The 19,964-nt window shown below is 37.6% G+C and overlaps 1 protein-coding gene across 1 annotated transcript in view; it reads right to left on the reverse strand.

Annotated features, from left to right (window-relative positions):
• Positions 1-19,295, reverse strand: part of stx (ubiquitin-like domain-containing protein stuxnet) — a 66,399-nt gene extending 47,104 nt beyond the window's left edge. Inside the window, exon 1 of the mRNA XM_089476087.1 lies at positions 17,904-19,295. Coding sequence (XP_089332213.1) covers positions 17,904-18,391 — 488 coding nt within the window. The 5' untranslated portion in view covers positions 18,392-19,295. The remainder of the gene's footprint in view (positions 1-17,903) is intronic.
• Positions 19,296-19,964: the final 669 nt, after the last annotated feature.

Consider the following 19,964-nt stretch of genomic DNA (forward strand, 5'->3'; position numbering starts at 1 on the left):
GATTGCGTTCATACGGACAGACGGACGGACATTGCACAAAGCCAATATACTCATTTCACTTTCGTGAATGAGTCTAAACAGCCGAACCGAGCACCAACTTGTTTATGTGTGTGTGTAAGCAATTTTATTGGTTGACTATCTGCTGCTATCATGCTATTGCCAGCCGCTCAGTGAGCCTACCCACACAAGTGCCTAGCATTCACAACAAAAGCAAATTAAACAAAGAAATCAACGAGCTGAGGGCAACGAACAAGAGCAAACAACAACAGCAACAGCGACAACACTACTATAATTGACAGCTACAGCAGCAGCACCACCAACAAACAACAATGAGAAATCAAAGAAAGCTGTTAAAAATAGCAAACACCTCCTCCGACACCGCCTACACATCTCGAAAATTTCCAACCACTTCCTACCCCACCACACACGGCTAGCGACCACCTATCAAGGACCAATTAAATAAAACAGCAACGGCGGCAGAAAGAACTGCTTTTAATTTAAAGCTATTGATTCAGCGACGAGAGCGCCAGCAACAGCAGCACCGCAGCTACCGGAAGGCGTTTCGCAAAAGGGCAAACATTGAAATGTAAATAATCAGCAAAAGCAGTGGCAGCGACGCCGCAGCTGACGTTTGCTGCGCGCGGCACAGACGCTCAATGCACAGCAAGCGTCGCCAGCAGAACGGCCATAGACAGATAGCGAGAGAGAAGGAGAGGGGGATGAGGAGGAGGAGAGTATGTGTATATGTATGACGCGCGAGCTTTTCACTCAGCAAACAGTTGCCGGCCGGCCCCTGGCGAGATCACAAATCAGAACCAACAAGTAAGAAGACTCTAGTCGAGACTGGTCGACTAGGAAATACCCTGAACCCTCTAAGCTGATATTCTAATCATTCTGCACTTCTTTTATGAACACATACATACACATGCATCCACACGCACGCATAAGGCTGTCAACTGCGCAGTAAGCAGCGACTGCGCTTGGGCTGCGCTGCAGTGTGGGCAATATTATGAGAACTTATTTGTCGAATAATTACTTTTGTAGACATACGATCTTAATGAAACTTTCAGAGTGTAATCATATGATGAATATGTGTGTACATTCCAAAGCACAAGTCTCTAGTACTCGACGCACTCATACGTACGGACGGACAGACGGACAGGGCTATATCGACTCAGTTCGTCGCGCTGATCAAGAATATATATACTTTGCGGGGTCTGCCACGCCTCCTTCTGCCCGTTACATACTTTTTACAAAACCATTATACCCTGATTTCCCATTTTCAATGGGTTCAGGGTATAACAAGTAAGAAAGCTCTAGTCGAGACTACTCGACTACGAGATCCCCTGAACCCTTGGAGTAATAGCTATTTCAATAATTTTTCGCGTCTTTCAGCTTACGTGAATTGTGTCGAGCACGCAGAGACCGGTCACACTTTTACATTTTTTTTTTCTCATTTTCCCCAAGATAGCCTAGCAGTTTTGCCAACATTTGTTGAGCAAAAAAAAGCTGTTTTTAGTAGGAAGATACTTTAAAAAAAAAGCTGAAATTTTCTGAAAAAAATCGGACAAAACAGCTTATGGTTTTTGCTTTGATTTGATTGATATTTAAATATATTTTTAGTAACTAAAAGTCATGGCAACATTTCTTCAACCATAGCAAGCCGTATCTGTAAAGTTTTACACTATATAGGTTTTACCTGACGCTTAAAATTGAGTAAGCATATCAATATTCACTTATTGCGTAGTTATGTTTTTACAGTATTGACCTGACTAAGACTTCTTACAGTAATGTCATTGCAGAAGTGGCCTAGTCCCTACATTTTTTATTTCATCCCCAAATACTTATAAGCACACCTCTCACCCTAAACTATGTAGTCTTATGAATTTCACCACTGAATTGGGTGGATATTCTTATATTGGAGTTCAATACTGTTCAGGCATGAACATATGCAGGGCTGTCGTTTTAGCTTTTTCCCGTCAGATCTGGCTCTATTTGAAGTCCCATTGCGGGAAAAATTCGAAAACGGCGGGCTGCGGGAATTCTGGCTTTAAATAAATTAATTTAGCTCTATTTTAGTTTTATTCAATTTTCATTTATTTATTTTGATTTATTTTGTTTTTATCTCTGTCAAAACTAAAAATCATGAATACAATTAACGATACATGATTTTATATCATACAAATTATCGAAATCATTTCATGGTCTTGTCTTGTGTGTCAACAAATAACCACTAACGTGCACGAATTGGATGGACACAGAAAGAAAAAATTGATTTTGGGCAAACTCCAACAAAAACCACAGCAACAACCAACAGCACTTTTCCTCTATGTGGCAAATCACACATTAATTGCTCCCATCAACAACCTAGGTATTCTCTGCCAAACAAAATTATGCGGCAGCATGATCGTTTATCGATTTAAACCACGTCGTACTAAATGTACAACATAATTAAACATACGTTGGCTCCTTATTTTCTGGAGGATCTTAGAAATAAGATTGGAAGCGTTAAATTTATTTTGGTTTTGGACAAATCAAGTGACAAAGCGGCTTGGTAAATAACAATTGTTTATTAAACACCTGACCTCTCTTTAAAAGATTGAATATTTTATAATTTGTATATATGTATATGCATGTATATCTATAATTTTCACGTTAATGGTGTTTAGGTGTGTGTTTAAATACGTCTCTGTTGAGAGTGGAGTGATGATTTCGACGTTCCTGATTTGAATATTTCTCTTAAAAGTGGAGATTCCTTGTCTATAGTTGAAGGAATCAAACAATTAAAAACAAATGAATAATCATAAATGAATTTAATTAAGAAAATAGTGTTTTTAAACCCAGCTTTTATTTTGGCTTATTTTTTCTTGAATTTAGCTTCTTTTAGCTTGTTTTTTTTTTTTTTTTTTTTTTTTTTTTTTTTTTTTGTCAATGTCTATTTGCTCGAAAAATTATGACAGCACTGCTATAAATAGACAAATGGACACCAACCCTTGCAACCCCAGAGTCAGATTATGTAAGAGACAAACGCTGAGCCTTACAACCTCAGCGATAGGATAAGGATAGCTAATAGACCAGCGCGGAGTCTTACAAAATCAGCGATAAGTTAATAATATGTAATAGACCCTCAACAATAGACGCACTAGATTTAAGGGTTGAAATTATGCATGAGTCTGGGTATATAAACCTAGGCTCAGAAGAATAAAGATCAATACGCAACTAAACACCAACAAAGTCAAGTTTATTCGTTCAAATACTTTCAATGTTCTTTGAATAGAATAAATCTAGAATTGGAACGATACTTTTTCTGTTTACTCGCAAAATATATAAATACGCAAGACAACGAATCAACATTTTTCCCTCTGTTAGAGAATTTTTACTTTTTATTTACAAGAAGTTCGATATTATTGCTCACAATAAGTTATATTGAATAAAATATAAATCATATTTTAGTTTAGTTAGTTCCACTCTGTTATCGATTGGTTCGTTCATTGAAAATTGAACTACCGAACTATTTAGTTTTAATTTAACTGCAATGCCAAACATTTCTACATACGAATAATCGCTACAAATGATGATAAATTGATCAGTAAAGAAAAAAGCGAAAGAAAAAACATGTAAGAACGTTGCAATCGGGCGATACCGATAGCAGAAGACTCATTCACAGCCCAAACGCTGTCAACCAGAGTATATTTTTATTATATATTTATATCCTACATTGGATACCGGCTTCAAGCTAACAGCAGATCAGCGCGATTTTCCTATGCTTGTGCACACACTCATAGTCTATTCTATGCGTACAGACAGAAGCGCGCCTTTCCTCACATTCTTAGAATTTCGATTGATTTCTGGACTTTCTAGCCGTTACTGTAGTTTTGTCTGATGACGCTCTCTTATTAAGCTATTCTATTTTAGCAACTGATTGCTCGAGCAAAGCAGTGGCGCGGGTGCTAAGGGCGACGCAAGTAATGTTAGAGTAGGGGAGGTTCGAACCGTTACTGTGTTATTTTTTTTATTTTTTCATACATATTTCGTTTTTTATAAAATAGATATTTTATTGGGAAGGTGCGAGCTTGACTGAATGGCACTTAATACTTTTCATTTTCTTAGTCGAATAATTTTATAAGTTTAAATTTGTTTCCTCTTAAATAGCCCTCAAATACATATACGCAAATACATACATATGTATATATAATTATATATGTAAGCCTGCACGCATAGCATCAAGCATTCCAGCCTTATACACGCGCTCATTTGTATGTGTGTATGTATGTACACATAAATGCGTGCTCTAGCATATTCTAAGAATACCGTTGCGATTGATTAGTCTTTGCATTGTTTTTGAATTTCCAGCCGCTACACTGGCTTTTCTTTGCTATGCGGCGTCATAACAATAATGTGATTTCGTTTTAACTACTCTTGATCGAAACGACGCGGTGGTGCTGTAGGCTGAAGCGCCGACGATCTTTATTTTAGCTATTTTGACAAACATGCTGTTTGGGTTGGGTGCGAGTTCAAATCCCGCTGAAAACACTTTTTTGTAAATTGCAAATTTTTGGTATTATAGCTTTTTTATATTTTATTAATTTTATAAAAATGTTTCCTTCCGTGCTATCAATGTCTATTAAGCCTACTTTTGTGTACATATACATAAATAGATGGCTGACGCATATATGTAAATGTCGCAATTCGGGCCAGTGTTGCCGAATCAGCTATTTTGTAGCTAGATCTGGCTACTTTTTAAGGCCGATTGCTACACAAATTTTCAAACAGCTATTAGCTACAAATCTGGCTATTTTCAAATATTACATTTAGCTAAAATGCAAGCGAACTTATAACAAAATTGGATTCGATACTTTTTAAATGTAAATGATTCAAATGTATTAAGTTTTGTGTAGAATTAATACTACAACTGAAGAATAGGTAAACTTTCTAAAATGTTATGCAAAATTCATTTCTTATCAGTTAATCAGAAAATGGGAAATCAGGGTATAATTTTGGATACCACGCCCCCTTCGCCACCATTTGTTAAAAAACGCATTTCAAGAACTAGAGACTTGTGCTTTGGAATGTACACACATTTTAACCATATGATCACGTTTTGAAAGTTTCATTAAGATTGTATGTCTACAAAAGATATGGATTACGCCGACATGGCAAATGTTGCTATGAGTATAGCGCTCCACCCAACTACCTTAAAAAGGCAAATTATAAAAGCGACAATGGTGAAAATTACGAGTTGGTGGTCATAGATGATATATTATCAGAATTAAATTAATAAAGTTGACTTTTTATGAAAAAAAAAACAGCACTGTTTTCTTTTTTGCTACTTTTTTCAGCTATTTTAGATGAAAATTGGCTACTTCTAGCTACTTTCAGCCCTCGGTTTTGCGACTTTTACTGAAAAAGTTTCGGCAACACTGATTCGGGCACTGTAAATGCCGATTGCCACGCCCCTAGTGGCCGTAGACTCCTCAATTTTAGCCAGTTTTTAGAACGAGCAACCGGTTACCTAAATGCAAAATTTGAATTCTTATGCTCAAAAAATGTGAAAATTACAGGGTATTTTTCGATATGCCGCGCCCCTAAAGAGGCTTAAAACTTATTTTTTGGGGCATCGATAGAGGAGGCCACCAGTAACTTAACTGTAGGAGATATAAACTTTTGCGGTTTGCCACGCCCCCTATGGGCGGACATATATCTACCATAGCTCGTTGGACTTGGGTTATCAACCCGCGTATATATACAAAATTTCAGATCTCTAGCATCAATAGTGCCTAAAATATAGCAGAATTCAAAAATCTTTATATCTTCAGGTCCGATTTGCCACGCCCCTAGTGGGCGTAGATATATAATTTTTTCACCTATCTTCATAGAATTAAAACATCAGCTTACATGTAAAATTTCAGCATTCTAGGTTTATAACTTTAGGAGATACAGTTTTATCCGACTTGCCACGCCCCTAATGGGCGGAGATATATCCGCCATAGCTTGTGATCTTGGGTGATCGGCGCGGACCTACATACACAATTTCAGCTTTCTAGCTCTTCAACAAACATGATATCTAGTATATCGGAAAATGCATTTCCGCCTCCAGTGGGCGGATCGGGAAAATTTTAACACTTTATAAATCGGAGATATACACGAGTATGTGTTCCAAATTTCAAGTCTCTAGCTTCAATAGCGCCGAAATAGATTGCGTTCATACGGACAGACGGACGGACAGCAAGACGGACATTGCACAAAACCAATATACTCATTTCACTTTCGTGAATGAGTCTAAAAACAACAAATTATTTTTTAAAAAATCCAGAATTCCCGCTGCTCGCTGAATTTTTCCCGCAATCGGATTTTCAAAAAAACCAGATTTGACAGGAAAAAAGCTGATTTGGCAACACTGCAGCCTACCGGCATCATTTATGTTTTGTGATCCATAAACTAAACTTTTAATTTTCTTATTAATGTCACTTTTATTTTCTTTTGTAAGCGAGTACTCCGTCAATTGGTCAAATATCTAGTTTGACGGTACGACTGTGTTGCGGCGGCTGTCAATTTGAACGTCCAGTAGCGTTGCATGACAGAACCAAGATGATCTACAAATTTAAAGTAGTGCAAGAGCCGCAAAAAGTCGCAAATAGGATTATTACTAACTTTTAAGACAAAAACAATATACCATAATTGTAAATTTTAACACAAATTTTTTCTTTGTTATTTATTTTACATACTCTGGCCCTCAAAGTCCAACTTACACAATAGTTGATTTTGGCAAATTGTGAATTTGCCAAGCGCGCAAATTAAATAAAAATGTTCCCGACAATTTTTGTTCAGGTATCAGCTAACTGATCACCTGACTTTGAAGCCAGAGCACAATGATAGGGTTGCATTTTTACCAAAAACATTTATTGATTTTTCATATATAGGGAATATACTTTGAATATATTGGAATAGAATTTTAATTGCAACCATGAAATTTTTTTATTTGGCAATTCCGCCCAGTGTGCAGTGTAAGCGAGCGTGAGATAGGTTTGGGGGAGGGGCGTTAGGTGAGCTTAGACGAGTGGCAGGGTTAACTTCAACGAGAAATGAATAAATTAAGTAAAGCGGAGTCTCATTCTCTCTTTTTGTCTGCTTCGTTCTCTATCTCTCTATCGTTCGCTATCTCTTTGCTAACTTTCCAAGCTCCAGCTAAACGAGTTTCTCTCCTATAGAATCCATTCTTTCCATCCATCACTTGCTTGCTCGCTCGCCATTTGCCTCTCTCTCTTTATCTCTCTACACACTCCCTTTCTCTCATGTGCCGCGTGTTGTGCAAGCGGCAAAGACGGCGACAGCGACAGCGCGTCGTCGTCGACTTTTTTTCAAACAAGATCTTAGACAACAGCAGCCTGGGGGTCGCCAAGGGGCAATGATGCAGAATGCCCTAATCAAGAACAACTAAAAATTGCGCAGCGAAAGCAACAAATCTTGTTAAACTGTATTTGTATGTCTATTTTTATACCCTGAACCCATTGAAAATGGGAAATCAGGGTATAATGGTTTTGTTAAAAGTATGTAACAGGCAGAAGGAGGCGTGGCAGACCCCACAAAGTATATATATTCTTGATCAGGGCGACGAGCTGAGTCGATTTGGCCCTGTCCGTCTGTCTGTCTGTCCGTCCGTCCGTCCGTCCGTATGTATGAACGCGTCGATTTCAGAAGATATAAGAGCTAGAGACTTCAAATTTTTTTTTAAATGTCCGTAATTACAGCGCGCATATCAAGTTTATCATTAAAAATCGATAACTCATCCCGATATTTTTTTCTCGATAAAAAACCTTATCATAAACCAGTTATAAAATTATATCTTCTACATCTTTATTGCTAGAGTCTCCAAATTTTTAATGTATGCTTATATGTAATTTAAAATTTACCCCCCACCCTTAAATTCACCCCCTCACCCTCACTCTTGTAAAAAGCGTATTTCAAATACTAGAGACTTGTGCTTATTTATGACTTTGTTATAATCATAATCTGAAAGTTTCATGAAGATCGTACGTGCGTGTGCGTGTGTGTGTGTGTGTGTGTGTGTGTGTGTGTGTGTGTGTGTGTGTGTGTGTGTGCGTGTGTGTGTGTGTGTGTGTGTGTGTGTGTGTGTGCGTGTGTGTGTGTGTGTGTGTGTGTGTGTGTGTGTGTGTGTGTGTGTGTGTGTGTGTGTGTGTGTGTGTGTGTGTGTGTGTGTGTGTGTGTGTGTGTGTGTGTGTGTGTGTGTGTGTGTGTGTGTGTGTGTGTGTGTGTGTGTGTGTGTTTCTTGTGTAAGCTGATAGACGCGAAAAATTATTGAAATAGCTATTACTCCAAGGGTTCAGGGGATCTCGTAGTCGAGTAGTCTCGACTACTTTCATACTTGTTATTAAATTTTGTATTGCTTTTGTATTGCATTTACTGTTTGTTTGTTTTTTTATTGTTTACCTTCTTACTTTGACTGATTCGGATTCACACACACACATAGACACAAGCACCCACGCATAAACACGCATGGGCTGCAGTGTGCGCTTACTATGCGAACTAAATTGGTTAATAACTTTTTTTGTGGACATACGATCTTCATGAAACAGATCGTAATTGTAACAATAATATGCGTGCACTTGCCAAAGCACAAGTCTCTAGCATGGTATACACGGGGCTAGGAAAAAAATTTCAAGTCTCTAGTTCTTATATCTTCTGAGATCGACGCGTTCAACCATACGGACAGACGGACGAGCAGACAGACGGACAGAGTTAAATCGACTCAGCTCGTCGCCCATTTTCAATGGGTTCAGGGCATAAAAAGAATAATAATAATAATAATACAACTAAAACGCGGCGTATTGAAGATGGGGCCTCAAAGAAATTCAACACAAGGGACCAAAGCAAAGTAAGAAAGTCAACACTGTAATTGAACTCAACATGCAAACAGAAAACATACGACGCTTAGTAGGTAGTGTTGCCGAAACTTTTTCAGCAAAAGTAGCAAAACCGAAGGCTGAAAGTAGCTAAAAGTAGCCAACTTTCTTCTAAAATAGCTGAAAAAGTAGCAAAAAAGAAAACAGTGCTGTTTTTTTTTTTTTCATAAAAAGTCAACTTTATTAATTTAATTCTGATAATATATCATCTATGACCACCAACTCGTCATTTTCACCATTGTCGCTTTTATAATTTGCCTTTTTAAGGTAGTTGGGTGGAGCGCTATACTCATAGCATAAATAACAAAATCAATTTTTCGATAATTCTCGATAAAAAAGTTATCGGATGAGTTAAAAAATGATAAACTTGTACTGCGTATGGTACACACAAGTATGCATGCCAAATTTCAGCTCACTAGCTCTTATAGCTTCTGAGATCGACGCACTCATACGGGCGGACGGAAGGACGGACGGACGAGCGGACAGGGCTATATCGATTCAGCTCGTCGGGCTGATCAAAAATATATATACTTTATTGAGTCTGCGATGATTCCTTCTGCCCGTTACATACTTTTTCACAAAACCATTATACCATGACTTCCCATTTTCAATGGGTTCAGGGTATAAAAACTGATAAGAAATGAATTTTGCATAACATTTTAGAAAGCTTACCTATTCTTCAGTTGTAGTATTAATTCTACACAAAACTTAATACATTTGAATCATTTACATTTAAAAAGTATCGAATCCAATTTTGTTATAAGTTCGCTTGCATTTTAGCTAAATGTAATATTTGAAAATAGCCAGATTTGTAGCTAATAGCTGTTTGAAAATTTGTGTAGCAATCGGCCTTAAAAAGTAGCCAGATCTAGCTACAAAATAGCTGATTCGGCAACACTGACAGTAGGTGACGATGGCGATGGCGAATTGTTGCTTTGCTTTGCGCTGCGACGCTACCGCCATGTTGACCGTGACGCCGACTTTGCAGTCAAACATTGTTATTTTTCGTTTTAAATAGAAACTCAAATAAATTAAAACAAATTAAATTTATCTCCCTATTTTTCTCTCTCTCACGCTATTTCTCTTTTACTCTCTCTTTCTATATTTCTCTATCTCCCAATTTTACGATCTCCTTTGTCTCTCTCAGTATACAAAAAATCGACACACAGACAGTGACTACATGAGACTAAGCAAGCTTATGTCATAGTCGTCGCTGTCAACGACGACGCCAGCGTCAACGCTAACGGCCACGGTGACAGCAATTCTAACGTTTTGTATGATGGCAAACACTAAAACCAAACCACCTTGGTAAAGGGGCCAGAGTCGCCGCATTTACATTAAACAGATATGCGCAATAATCAGAGGTATATGTGCGTTTTGGTAACAAAACTAAGCGTTAATGTATACATATAAATGTAAATATGTATATATGTATGTACATACACTCATGATGAAAATAATAGGTATACACCCTAAAATTGAACATTTTATACTCCGTCTGTCCGTATGAACGCAATCTATTTCGGCGCTATTGAAGCTAGAGACTTAAAATTTGAAACACATACTCGTATATATCTCCGATCTATAAAGTGTTAAGATTTTCCCGATCCGCCCACTAGAAGCGTGGCAAATCGGACCTGAAAATATAGTGATCAGAACCCATTGAAAATGGGAAATCAGGGTATAACAAGTAAGAAGACTAGTCGGGATTGCTCGACTAGGAGATACCCTGAACCCTCTAATCTAATATTCTAATCACTCTGCACTTCTTTTCGACACACATACATCCACACGCACGTATTAGAACGCGCTCTGCTAACTGCGCAGTAAGCAGCGACTGCGCTTGGACTGCGCTGCAGTGTCTGCAATATTATAAGAATTTATTTGTTGAATAATTTGATTTCTAGACGTACAATCTTAATGAAACTTTTAGAGCGTAAGCATATGGTAAAAATGTATGTACATTCCAAAGCACACGTCTCTAGTACTTGAAATACGGCTTTGTCAAAGGTGAGGGTGAGGTGGTGGATAAAGGTGTGGGGGGTAAATTACAACAAAAATCGAAATTATATCAAATACATATAAGTCTACATTTAAAATTTGCAAGCTCTAGCTCTAAAGGTGTAGGAGATATAATTAAATGACTAGCTTTCGATAAGGTTTTTCATCGATAGTAAAATATCGAAAGTAGTTATCGATATAAAAAGAAAAGCTTGATATGCGCGTGATATACACGGACCTAGGAAAAAACATTTGTCGCTAACTCTTATATCTTCTGAGATCGACGCGTTCATACATACGGACGGACGGACGGACAGACAGACGGACAAGGCCAAATCGACACAGCTCATCGCCCTGATCAAGATTATATATACTTTGTGGGGTCTGCCACGCCTCCTTCTGCCTGTTACATACTTTTAACAAAACCATTATACCCTGATTTCCCATTTTCACTGGGTTCAGGGTATAAAAATCACGCCGACGGACAACTAGGCTAGTGCAAAGGCAATGGGAATGGAATAGGATTCTTTCACGGCTCGACTCGCTTTGGGCTTGGTTGGTTCAGAAGGACCTTTTACAGCTAACGGCTTTTTTCTGGTGTCATTCCGCTGAAGTCTAGTGGTGGTGGGTTTTAGGAACGTTATCAGAGAACAACCCTCAGTGCTCCTCAAACCCCACCACCAATTTGATATGGGCATTCGGTGAATGGCTTCCGCGAGTTAAACAACATCTGACATTTGGGTGGTCGTAGAACTTTCAACACATAAAGAAAAGCCCGGCCCGGTGTCTAACGACAGGGACAGAGACAGTGGCAGTTGCAATGGCGGCGACGCCGATAAGCGCAGCCAGCGACAACGATTTAGAATGCAGCCAAGAACAAAGAGTAGCGCATCAGCAGCGACTGCGCTTGGGCTGCGCTGTAGTGTGGGCAACATTATAAGAATTTATTTGTTGAATAATTTAATTTCTAGACGTATAATCTTAATAATTCAGAGCGTAATCATATGGTGAAAATGGATGTACATTCCAAAGAACACGTCTCTAGTACTTGAAATACGCCTTTTACAAAGGTGAGGGTGAGGGGGTGGATATAAGGACGGGGGATAAATTACAACAAAAATCGAAATTATATAAAGTACATTCAAGTCTACACTTAAAATTTTGAAGCTCTAGCTCTAAAGGTGTAGGAGATATAATTAAATAACTAGCTTTTGATAAGGTTTTTGATCGATAATAAAATATCGGGAGTAGTGATCGATATAAAAAGAAAAACTTGATATGCGCGTGATATACACGGACCTAGGAAAAAGCATTCTGCTTTATACTCTGTAGGTAAGCTGAATATTTTTATACCCTGAACCCATTGAAAATAGGAAATCAGGGTATAATGGTTTTGTTAAAAGTATGTAACAGGCAGAAGGAGGCGTGGCAGACCACACAAAGTATATATATTCTTGATCAGGGCGACGAGCTGAGTTGATTTGGCCCTGTCCGTCTGTCTGTCCGTCCGTCTGTCCGTATGTAAGAGCGCGTCGATTTCAGAAGATATAAGAGCTAGAGACTTCAAATTTTTATCATTAAAAATCGATAACTCATCCCGATCTTTTTTTATCGATAAAAAACCGTATTGAAAACCAGTTATAAAATTATATCTTCTACACCTTTATTGCTAGAGTCTCCAAATTGTATGTATGTATGCTTAATGTATGCTTATATGCAATTTATACAATTTCGGTTTTTGTTAAAATTTACCCCCCCACCCCTAAATTCACCCCTTCACCCTCACTCTTGTAAAAAGCGTATTTCAAATACTAGAGACTTGTGCTTTGGCAAATACATGCATATCTATGTTATAATCATAATTTGAAAGTTTCATGAAGATCGTACGTCCATAAAAAAAGTTATTAAGCAATTAAGTTCTCATAGTAAGCGCACACTACCGCCCATGCGTGTTTATGCTTGTGTGTGTGTAAATGTTTATATATATATATATATATGTGTGTGTGTGTGTGTGTGTGTGTGTGTGTGTATGTGTGTGTGTGTGTGTGTGTGTGTGTGTGTGTGTGTGTGTGTGTGTGTGTGTGTGTATGTGTGTATGTGTGTATGTATGTATGTATGCCTGTGTATGCGTGCGTGTGTGTGTGTGTGCGTTTTTCTTGTGTAAGCTGAAAGACGCGAAAAATTATTGAAATAGCTATTACTCCAAGGGTTCAGGGGATCCGTAGTCGAGCAATCTCGACTAGAGCTTTCTTACTTGTTTTGTTTTGTTTATTATTATTATTTTTTATTTTTATTTTTTTTTTTAAGAATGACGCAAATGAAATGGGGCCAACCTACAAAACGCGGCAACAAAGTGAAAAAATGCTACTAAATTTTCAAAAAAAAAAAAGTTTTATTGTTTGTCTTTGGGTTGGAATTGCAGTTCAGTTCGTTATTCACCACTATTCAATTTTCAATGTTATTTTTTGAAAGCCCTTTAACTATGTTCGCCCTGCCCACAGCCAGTGCTGCCATTTTAGCCATTAAGTTGCTAGATCTAGCAATTTTGAATTTGAGTTTGCAATTTTTTTTTTTAATTGCTATTAGCCACAAATATAGCTATTTTAAAAAAAAATTATGCAACTTTTAGCAATTTTGTGATTTTTGTGATCTCACAATAACATCATCTTAAAAAGAACTCAACTTGTTCAAAATCATAACAATATCGATAAATGCACAAACAATAGTGAACAATAGTTCAATAGTTGTGAACAATAAGTAGTTCACAAATTCATCGAAAGTGATCAAGTGTCATTTGTGCGCTGAGCTTTAAATTGTATGCTGTTTTGTTAGATTCATTAAAAGTTTTATAAAATATGCCAAAAACGTATACCCAAAAATTTCGCGATGTGTGGTTGAGTGGCGAGTTTAAAGAGTGGATTCGCAAGGATGACACAGACTCAACAAGGGCCTATTGCGCCTATTGCAAGTGCACTATTGGCGCGAAGCTTTATGATGTGCACCACCACGCTGCCACAAAAAAACATATAAGTGCGATGGGTGCGTGTACACAAAAAAACAAGTTGCCTTTTGTTGTAAAATGTGACAAGACGGAGGAGCATGAGGCTGCACTGTGCCTATACATAAAATTAATAAAAACTCTTTATACAAACTTAGAAAAATATTACAGATATGGATTACAAAGGCATGATAAATGCTGCCATAATTATGTGCTGCCAAAAAAATGTTTGGCAAAAATAAGCGACAGCTCCAAATATGCTATTAATGATGAAGAAAGTATATTGGAACAATTGGACGACATTTTAACTATCATTTAAAAACTTAATCATAAATAAAAGTAATAAATTTAACATATAAAATTTTAACAAAATTTGGCAATTTCTTTTAGCAATTTTAATAAATTTTTTAGCAATTTTAGCAACTTTTTTTTGAAATTCTAGCAATTCTTGCCTTCAAAATTCTGGCAGCACTGCCCACAGCACGAATTCAGTGTAGTTTAACTGTTAGCCTGCAGCAAGAGCTGCTCTGCATACACACAACGCGTGAAACAGGGAGAGATGGAAACAGAGAGAGGAAGAGGTAGACGCAGAAAGAGAGAGAGCGAGCAAAGGCCCTAAAAGGCAAGAAAATAAGTCCGGCAAAATGCTAAATTACCCTTTCAAACCAGCTAGAAACGGCTAGATCAAATTCAAGAATAGCCAGAAATATAGCCATTTCAGTTTTTATACCTTGAACCCATTGGAAATCAGGGTATAATGGGTTTGTGAAAAAGTTTGTAATGGGCAGAAGGAATCATCGCAGACCCCACAAAGTATATATATATTCTTGATCAGGGCGACGAGCTGAGTCGATATAGCCCTGTCCGTCTGTCCGTCCGTCCGTATGAGGGCGTCGATCTCAGAAGTTATAAGAGCTAGAGAGCTGAAATTTGTGTACCATACGCAGTACGAGTTTGCTTCTCCGCCAATTTGTAAAAAACGCATTTTAAGTACTAGACACTTGTGCTATGGAGTGTGCACACATATTCACCATATGATTACGCTCCGAAAGTTTCATTAATATCGTATGTTATTCAACAAATAAATTCTCATAATATTGCCCACACTGCAGCGCAGCCCAAGCGCAGTCGCTGCTTACTGCGTAGTTGACAGCCTTATGCGTGCGTGTCGATGCATGTGTATGTATGTGTTCATAAAAGAAGTGCAGAATGAGTAGAATATCAGCATAGAGGGTTCAGGGTATCTCTTAGTCGAGCAGTGTCGACTGGAGCCTTCTTACTTGTTTAAAACTAAAGTATTGTTAATAAAATAACATTAAATGTTTGGGTTTCCATTTTAGTTTCTTTCATATGTACACAACATGAAGTAATACTGTCGAGTCTCGATAATTCGTAACCCAAAAATAACAATAAATCGAAATAAAAACAAGGGGTGAATATACATAGGTGTGGGGGGTAAATTTTAACAAAAACCGAAATCGTATAAATTGCATATAAGCATACATTAAAAAGTTGGAGACTAGCAATAAAGGTGTGGAAGATATAATTTTATAACTGGTTTTCGATAAGGTTTTTTATCGATAAAAAAGATCGGGATGAGTTATCGATTTTTAATGATAAGCTCGATATCCGCGCTGTAAATACGGACATTTTAAAAATTTGAAGTCTCTAGCTACGGACAGACGGACAGGGTCAAATCGACTCAGCTCGTCACCCTGATCAAGAATATATATACTTTCTGGGGTCTGCCACGCCTCCTTCTGCCTGTTACATACATTTGTTAGAGTAGGGGAGGTTCGAAACCTCTTCGATGTTTTTTTTTTTCATATATATTTTGTTTTTTATAAAATAGATATTTTATTGGGAAGGTGCGAGCTTGACTGAATGGCACTTAATACTTTTCATTTTCTTAGTCGAATAATTTTATAAGTTTAAATTTGTTTCCTCTTAAATAGCCCTCAAATACATATACGCAAATACATACATATGTATATATTTATGTAAGTCTGCATGCATAGCATCAAGCATTCCAGCCTTATACACGCGCTCATTTGTATGTGTGTATGTATGTACACATAAATGCGTGCTCTAGCATATTCTAAGAATACCGTTGCGATTGATTAGTCTTTGCATTGTTTTTGAATTTCCAGCCGCTACACTGGCTTTTCTTTGCAATGTGGCGTCATAACAATAATGTGAGTTTGTTTTAACTACTGTTGACCGAAACGACGCGGTGGTGCTGTAGGCTGAAGCGCCGTCGATCTTTATTTTAGATATTTTGACATGAACATGCTATTTGGCTTAGGTGCGAGTTCAAATCCAGCGGAAAAAACTTGTTTGTAAATTGCAAATTTTTGTTATTTAAGCTTCTTTTATATATTTTAAATTTCATAAAAATTTTTCTTTCCGTATTATGAATATCTATTAAGCTTATTTATGTGTACAAATACATAAATAAATGGCTGACGCATATAAATGCCGCGATTCGGCCATTATAAATGCCGATTGCCACGCGCCTAGTGGCCGTAGACTCCTCATTTTTGGCCAGTTCTTAGAACGGATGTAACCTAAATGCAAAATTTGAATTCTTACGCTCAAAATATGTTAAAATAACAGGGTTTTTTCGATATGCCACGCCCCTAAAGAGGCGAAGAAATTATTTTTGGGGCATCGATAGAGGAGGCTACCAGTAACTCAACTATCCAAATTTGTTTCTAGCTCTTAGACTGTAGGAGATACAAACTTTTGCGGTTTGCCACGCCCCTTATGGGCGGATATATATCTTCCATAGCTCGTTGACCTTGGGTGGTCGACCCGCGTATATATACAAAATTTCAGGTCTCTAGCATCAATAGTGCCTAAAATATAGCAGAATTCGAAAAATCACTATATCTTCAGGTCCGATTTGCCACGCCCCTAGTGGGCGTAGATATATAATTTTTTCACCTATATTCATAGAATTAAAACATCAGCTTACATGCAAAATTTCAGCATCCAGGTTTTTAACTTTAGGAGATACAGTTTTATCCGATTTGCCACGCCCCTAATGGGCGGAGATATATCCGCCATAGCTTGTGATCTTGGGTGATCGGCGCGGACCTACATACACAATTTCAGCTTTCTAGCTCTTCAACAAACATGATATCTAGTATATCGGAAAATGCATTTCCGCCTCCAGTGGGCGGATCGGGAAAATTTTAACACTTTATAAATCGGAGATATACACGAGTATGTGTTCCAAATTTCAAGTCTCTAGCTTCAATAGCGCCGAAATAGATTGCGTTCATACGGACAGACGAACAGACAGCAAGACGGACATTGCACAAAACCAATATACTCTTTCACTTATGTAGTATAATAATTGCTCTTACCCTCTTGGGTGACATGACCACGCTTTCAAACTGTCTCTGTTGCACAATTACTTGACTTTAGAGGTTATCGTTATAACAAAACGGGTACAATACGTAGTCGCATAGAATACTTCGCAACAAAACATAAAAAAGGCCTCTTCTCATTGAACCGAACAAAGCTTTAAGAAAGAAAACTGTAAACTCGTGAGAAGCGATTGTTGCTTCTGTTACTGTTCAGTTTGATGTAGTAAAAATGTTGCTTCATTGATTTTAGCAACAGCTTGCAGCAACCCCGCACGATGGCACGCCTCTGAGCAACTAAAATTTGATCAATTCCATAAGAGAAAGGGGGAGAGAGAAACGTCAAATATAACATAATATGCATGCGTATTTTTAGTTAATAATTAATGTTGATCTCACAATTCACTCGGCAGACGTAATTATAACTAGAGATTTGAATATGCAATTAGACATGAGCATATGTACATACATATGCACCTATATATTTTTCATACACACATTGATGCCAATTAAATTGCAAATTAATCTATGGCAATCCCCTTCTTAGGTACCCACAGCAACAGGATCACAACAGACATTTTAACAGTATATGTAGGTGTATGCAATACTCACTTCTCGCGATGCAGCAGACATATGCGATCCTTGGCAACTTTCAGTTTTTTGGCTATAATCTTCTTCAAGCTTTCGATGCTAATGTGCGGCTCGACGTAGACGCTGAAATTGCCGCCAGTTGTCGTACTGATATTGAGGTTAATCATCATATTATTACGTTCCATTCCAATTCCCGTTCCCAATCCAGTTCTGTTGGCAACTGTTGTCGAACTATTGGTACTGCTGAGCAACGCACTTGTTGTGGCCATTGCGGCTGCCATGGCCGCAGCCTGTGCAAACGTTTGCCTGCCAGCATTGTTGCTGTTATTCTCAGTGCTCTTCTTGTTCTTGTTGTTGTTGTTGATGCTGGTGTTACCAATGTTGTTGCTGCCGATGGTTCCACTGCTGCCACACCCTGCCCCATTTGTTGCTGCTGCCTCGTTTTTAACATTGGCGTCCGTTGTGGCTTTCGCATTTTCCGTGTTCGTTGTGGTTGATTTATCCATCATTAAACAAATATATCTCTTTCACGCAACAAAAACAAACAAAAAGCACAGACTCAATCGGTCAGGGAAAATATTCAAAACAAAATAAAGGAAATCAGCAATCAGCAATTGAAAACCCTGCACACAAAAAACGCTTAACGGAGGCTGCGACGTCGATGGCGGCGACTGTAGCGTTGATTCAATCGATTTTGTATACACGCCACACCTTATATGCACGTACACACAGAGGGATAAAAACGAACGTATGCACGCACAGCACGAAGAGCGAGAAACATCAACGCTGATGGGTGAAGGCGGCTGCGCTGGCTATGTGGCGACTGAGAAGTGTTGCTGCTAATGCTGCCAACAAAGTATGGGGATGGTTGCGAGAGTTACGTGTATTTCGAAACAATTTCAACGTGGCGAACGATGCGTGGTAGGTTTTTGTCGACCGATTGCGAAACCATTTAAAGTTTGACTGGCACTTCAGTTGCTGTTAAAATGTTCGGCTTATATGTATTTGTGTTTATTGGAAAAAATTTTCCAATGCCCAGGTACGTCGCATATGGATCACTTGCTTTGCTTATTCATTTAGGCGCGTACACGCGGCAATTGTTCAGAATCTGATTTTATTTACAGTTACAAGATTGAAACGCCTTCCATTCGCTGTTGACGGCTTTTGTAAATATGTGCTATTAGCGCTCACAGAGCCACAATTTACCTTTATCTTTTGTAGCAATGGTCAAAGAATTAAATTACAAGCGGAGGAAACGTTGATGACCAACAAAATTAAAGTAAAAAAAAAAAAAAAAAACCTCAGCACACACACACACCAGGCGTTAACACACAGTCAGAAAAGTAAATCTCGCGCACCGAGCGTCACACATCCGCCTCGACCGGCTTTGGTTTTGCTTCTAAATTATCGATGACAGGGTGACCGCGCCGGACTAAACGAAAAATACCAATTTGGTCTCAAAAATATACTATAAAATACTATTTCATATTTTACAAAATACCACTATAAATACCATAACAAATGAATTGTCTGGAAATTCAAATTATAATAAAATAATAACTGACTTATTATATATAGAAAAAATAAGGGTTTTCCCATTGCAAAAAATGTTTGTTGTTTATTTCATTTTAAAAAATTAATAATATTTCAGTCCAACATAAAACTAGAACAATATGCATTCGTATTCAATTCCATATTCCAATATATATTTAAAGTCTTAAAATTAATTAAATGCTTAAAATTCATTTTGTAACATTTTCTTAAAATAAAATAATAAAGGAACTTCTTTTTTCAGTCTTGCTAGTTTCTCTTAAGATCATTTAATTATATTTACTAGCCTTCTTCGTAAGAGCAGCTTAAATTCAATTTGTTGAAATCTTTACATAACACTTGTTCACTGGGCTTAAAATTATTGCACCCATTTTCGCGCAATGATTATTGTACATGTAATATATGTGATATATTTAAATTTTTAAAGCGGTTTCGATTTTTCGTTTTGATTAAATTAATTTGAGAGAATATGCGTTCACACGACGGATTAGAAACGGGCAATATTATTAAATCTTTGTTTTTGTGTAGCCG

This window comes from Drosophila arizonae, chromosome X, assembly GCF_054131065.1.
Source record: "Drosophila arizonae isolate 15081-1271.41 chromosome X, UAZ_ARI_1.0, whole genome shotgun sequence".
Classification (NCBI taxonomy): domain Eukaryota; kingdom Metazoa; phylum Arthropoda; class Insecta; order Diptera; family Drosophilidae; genus Drosophila; species Drosophila arizonae.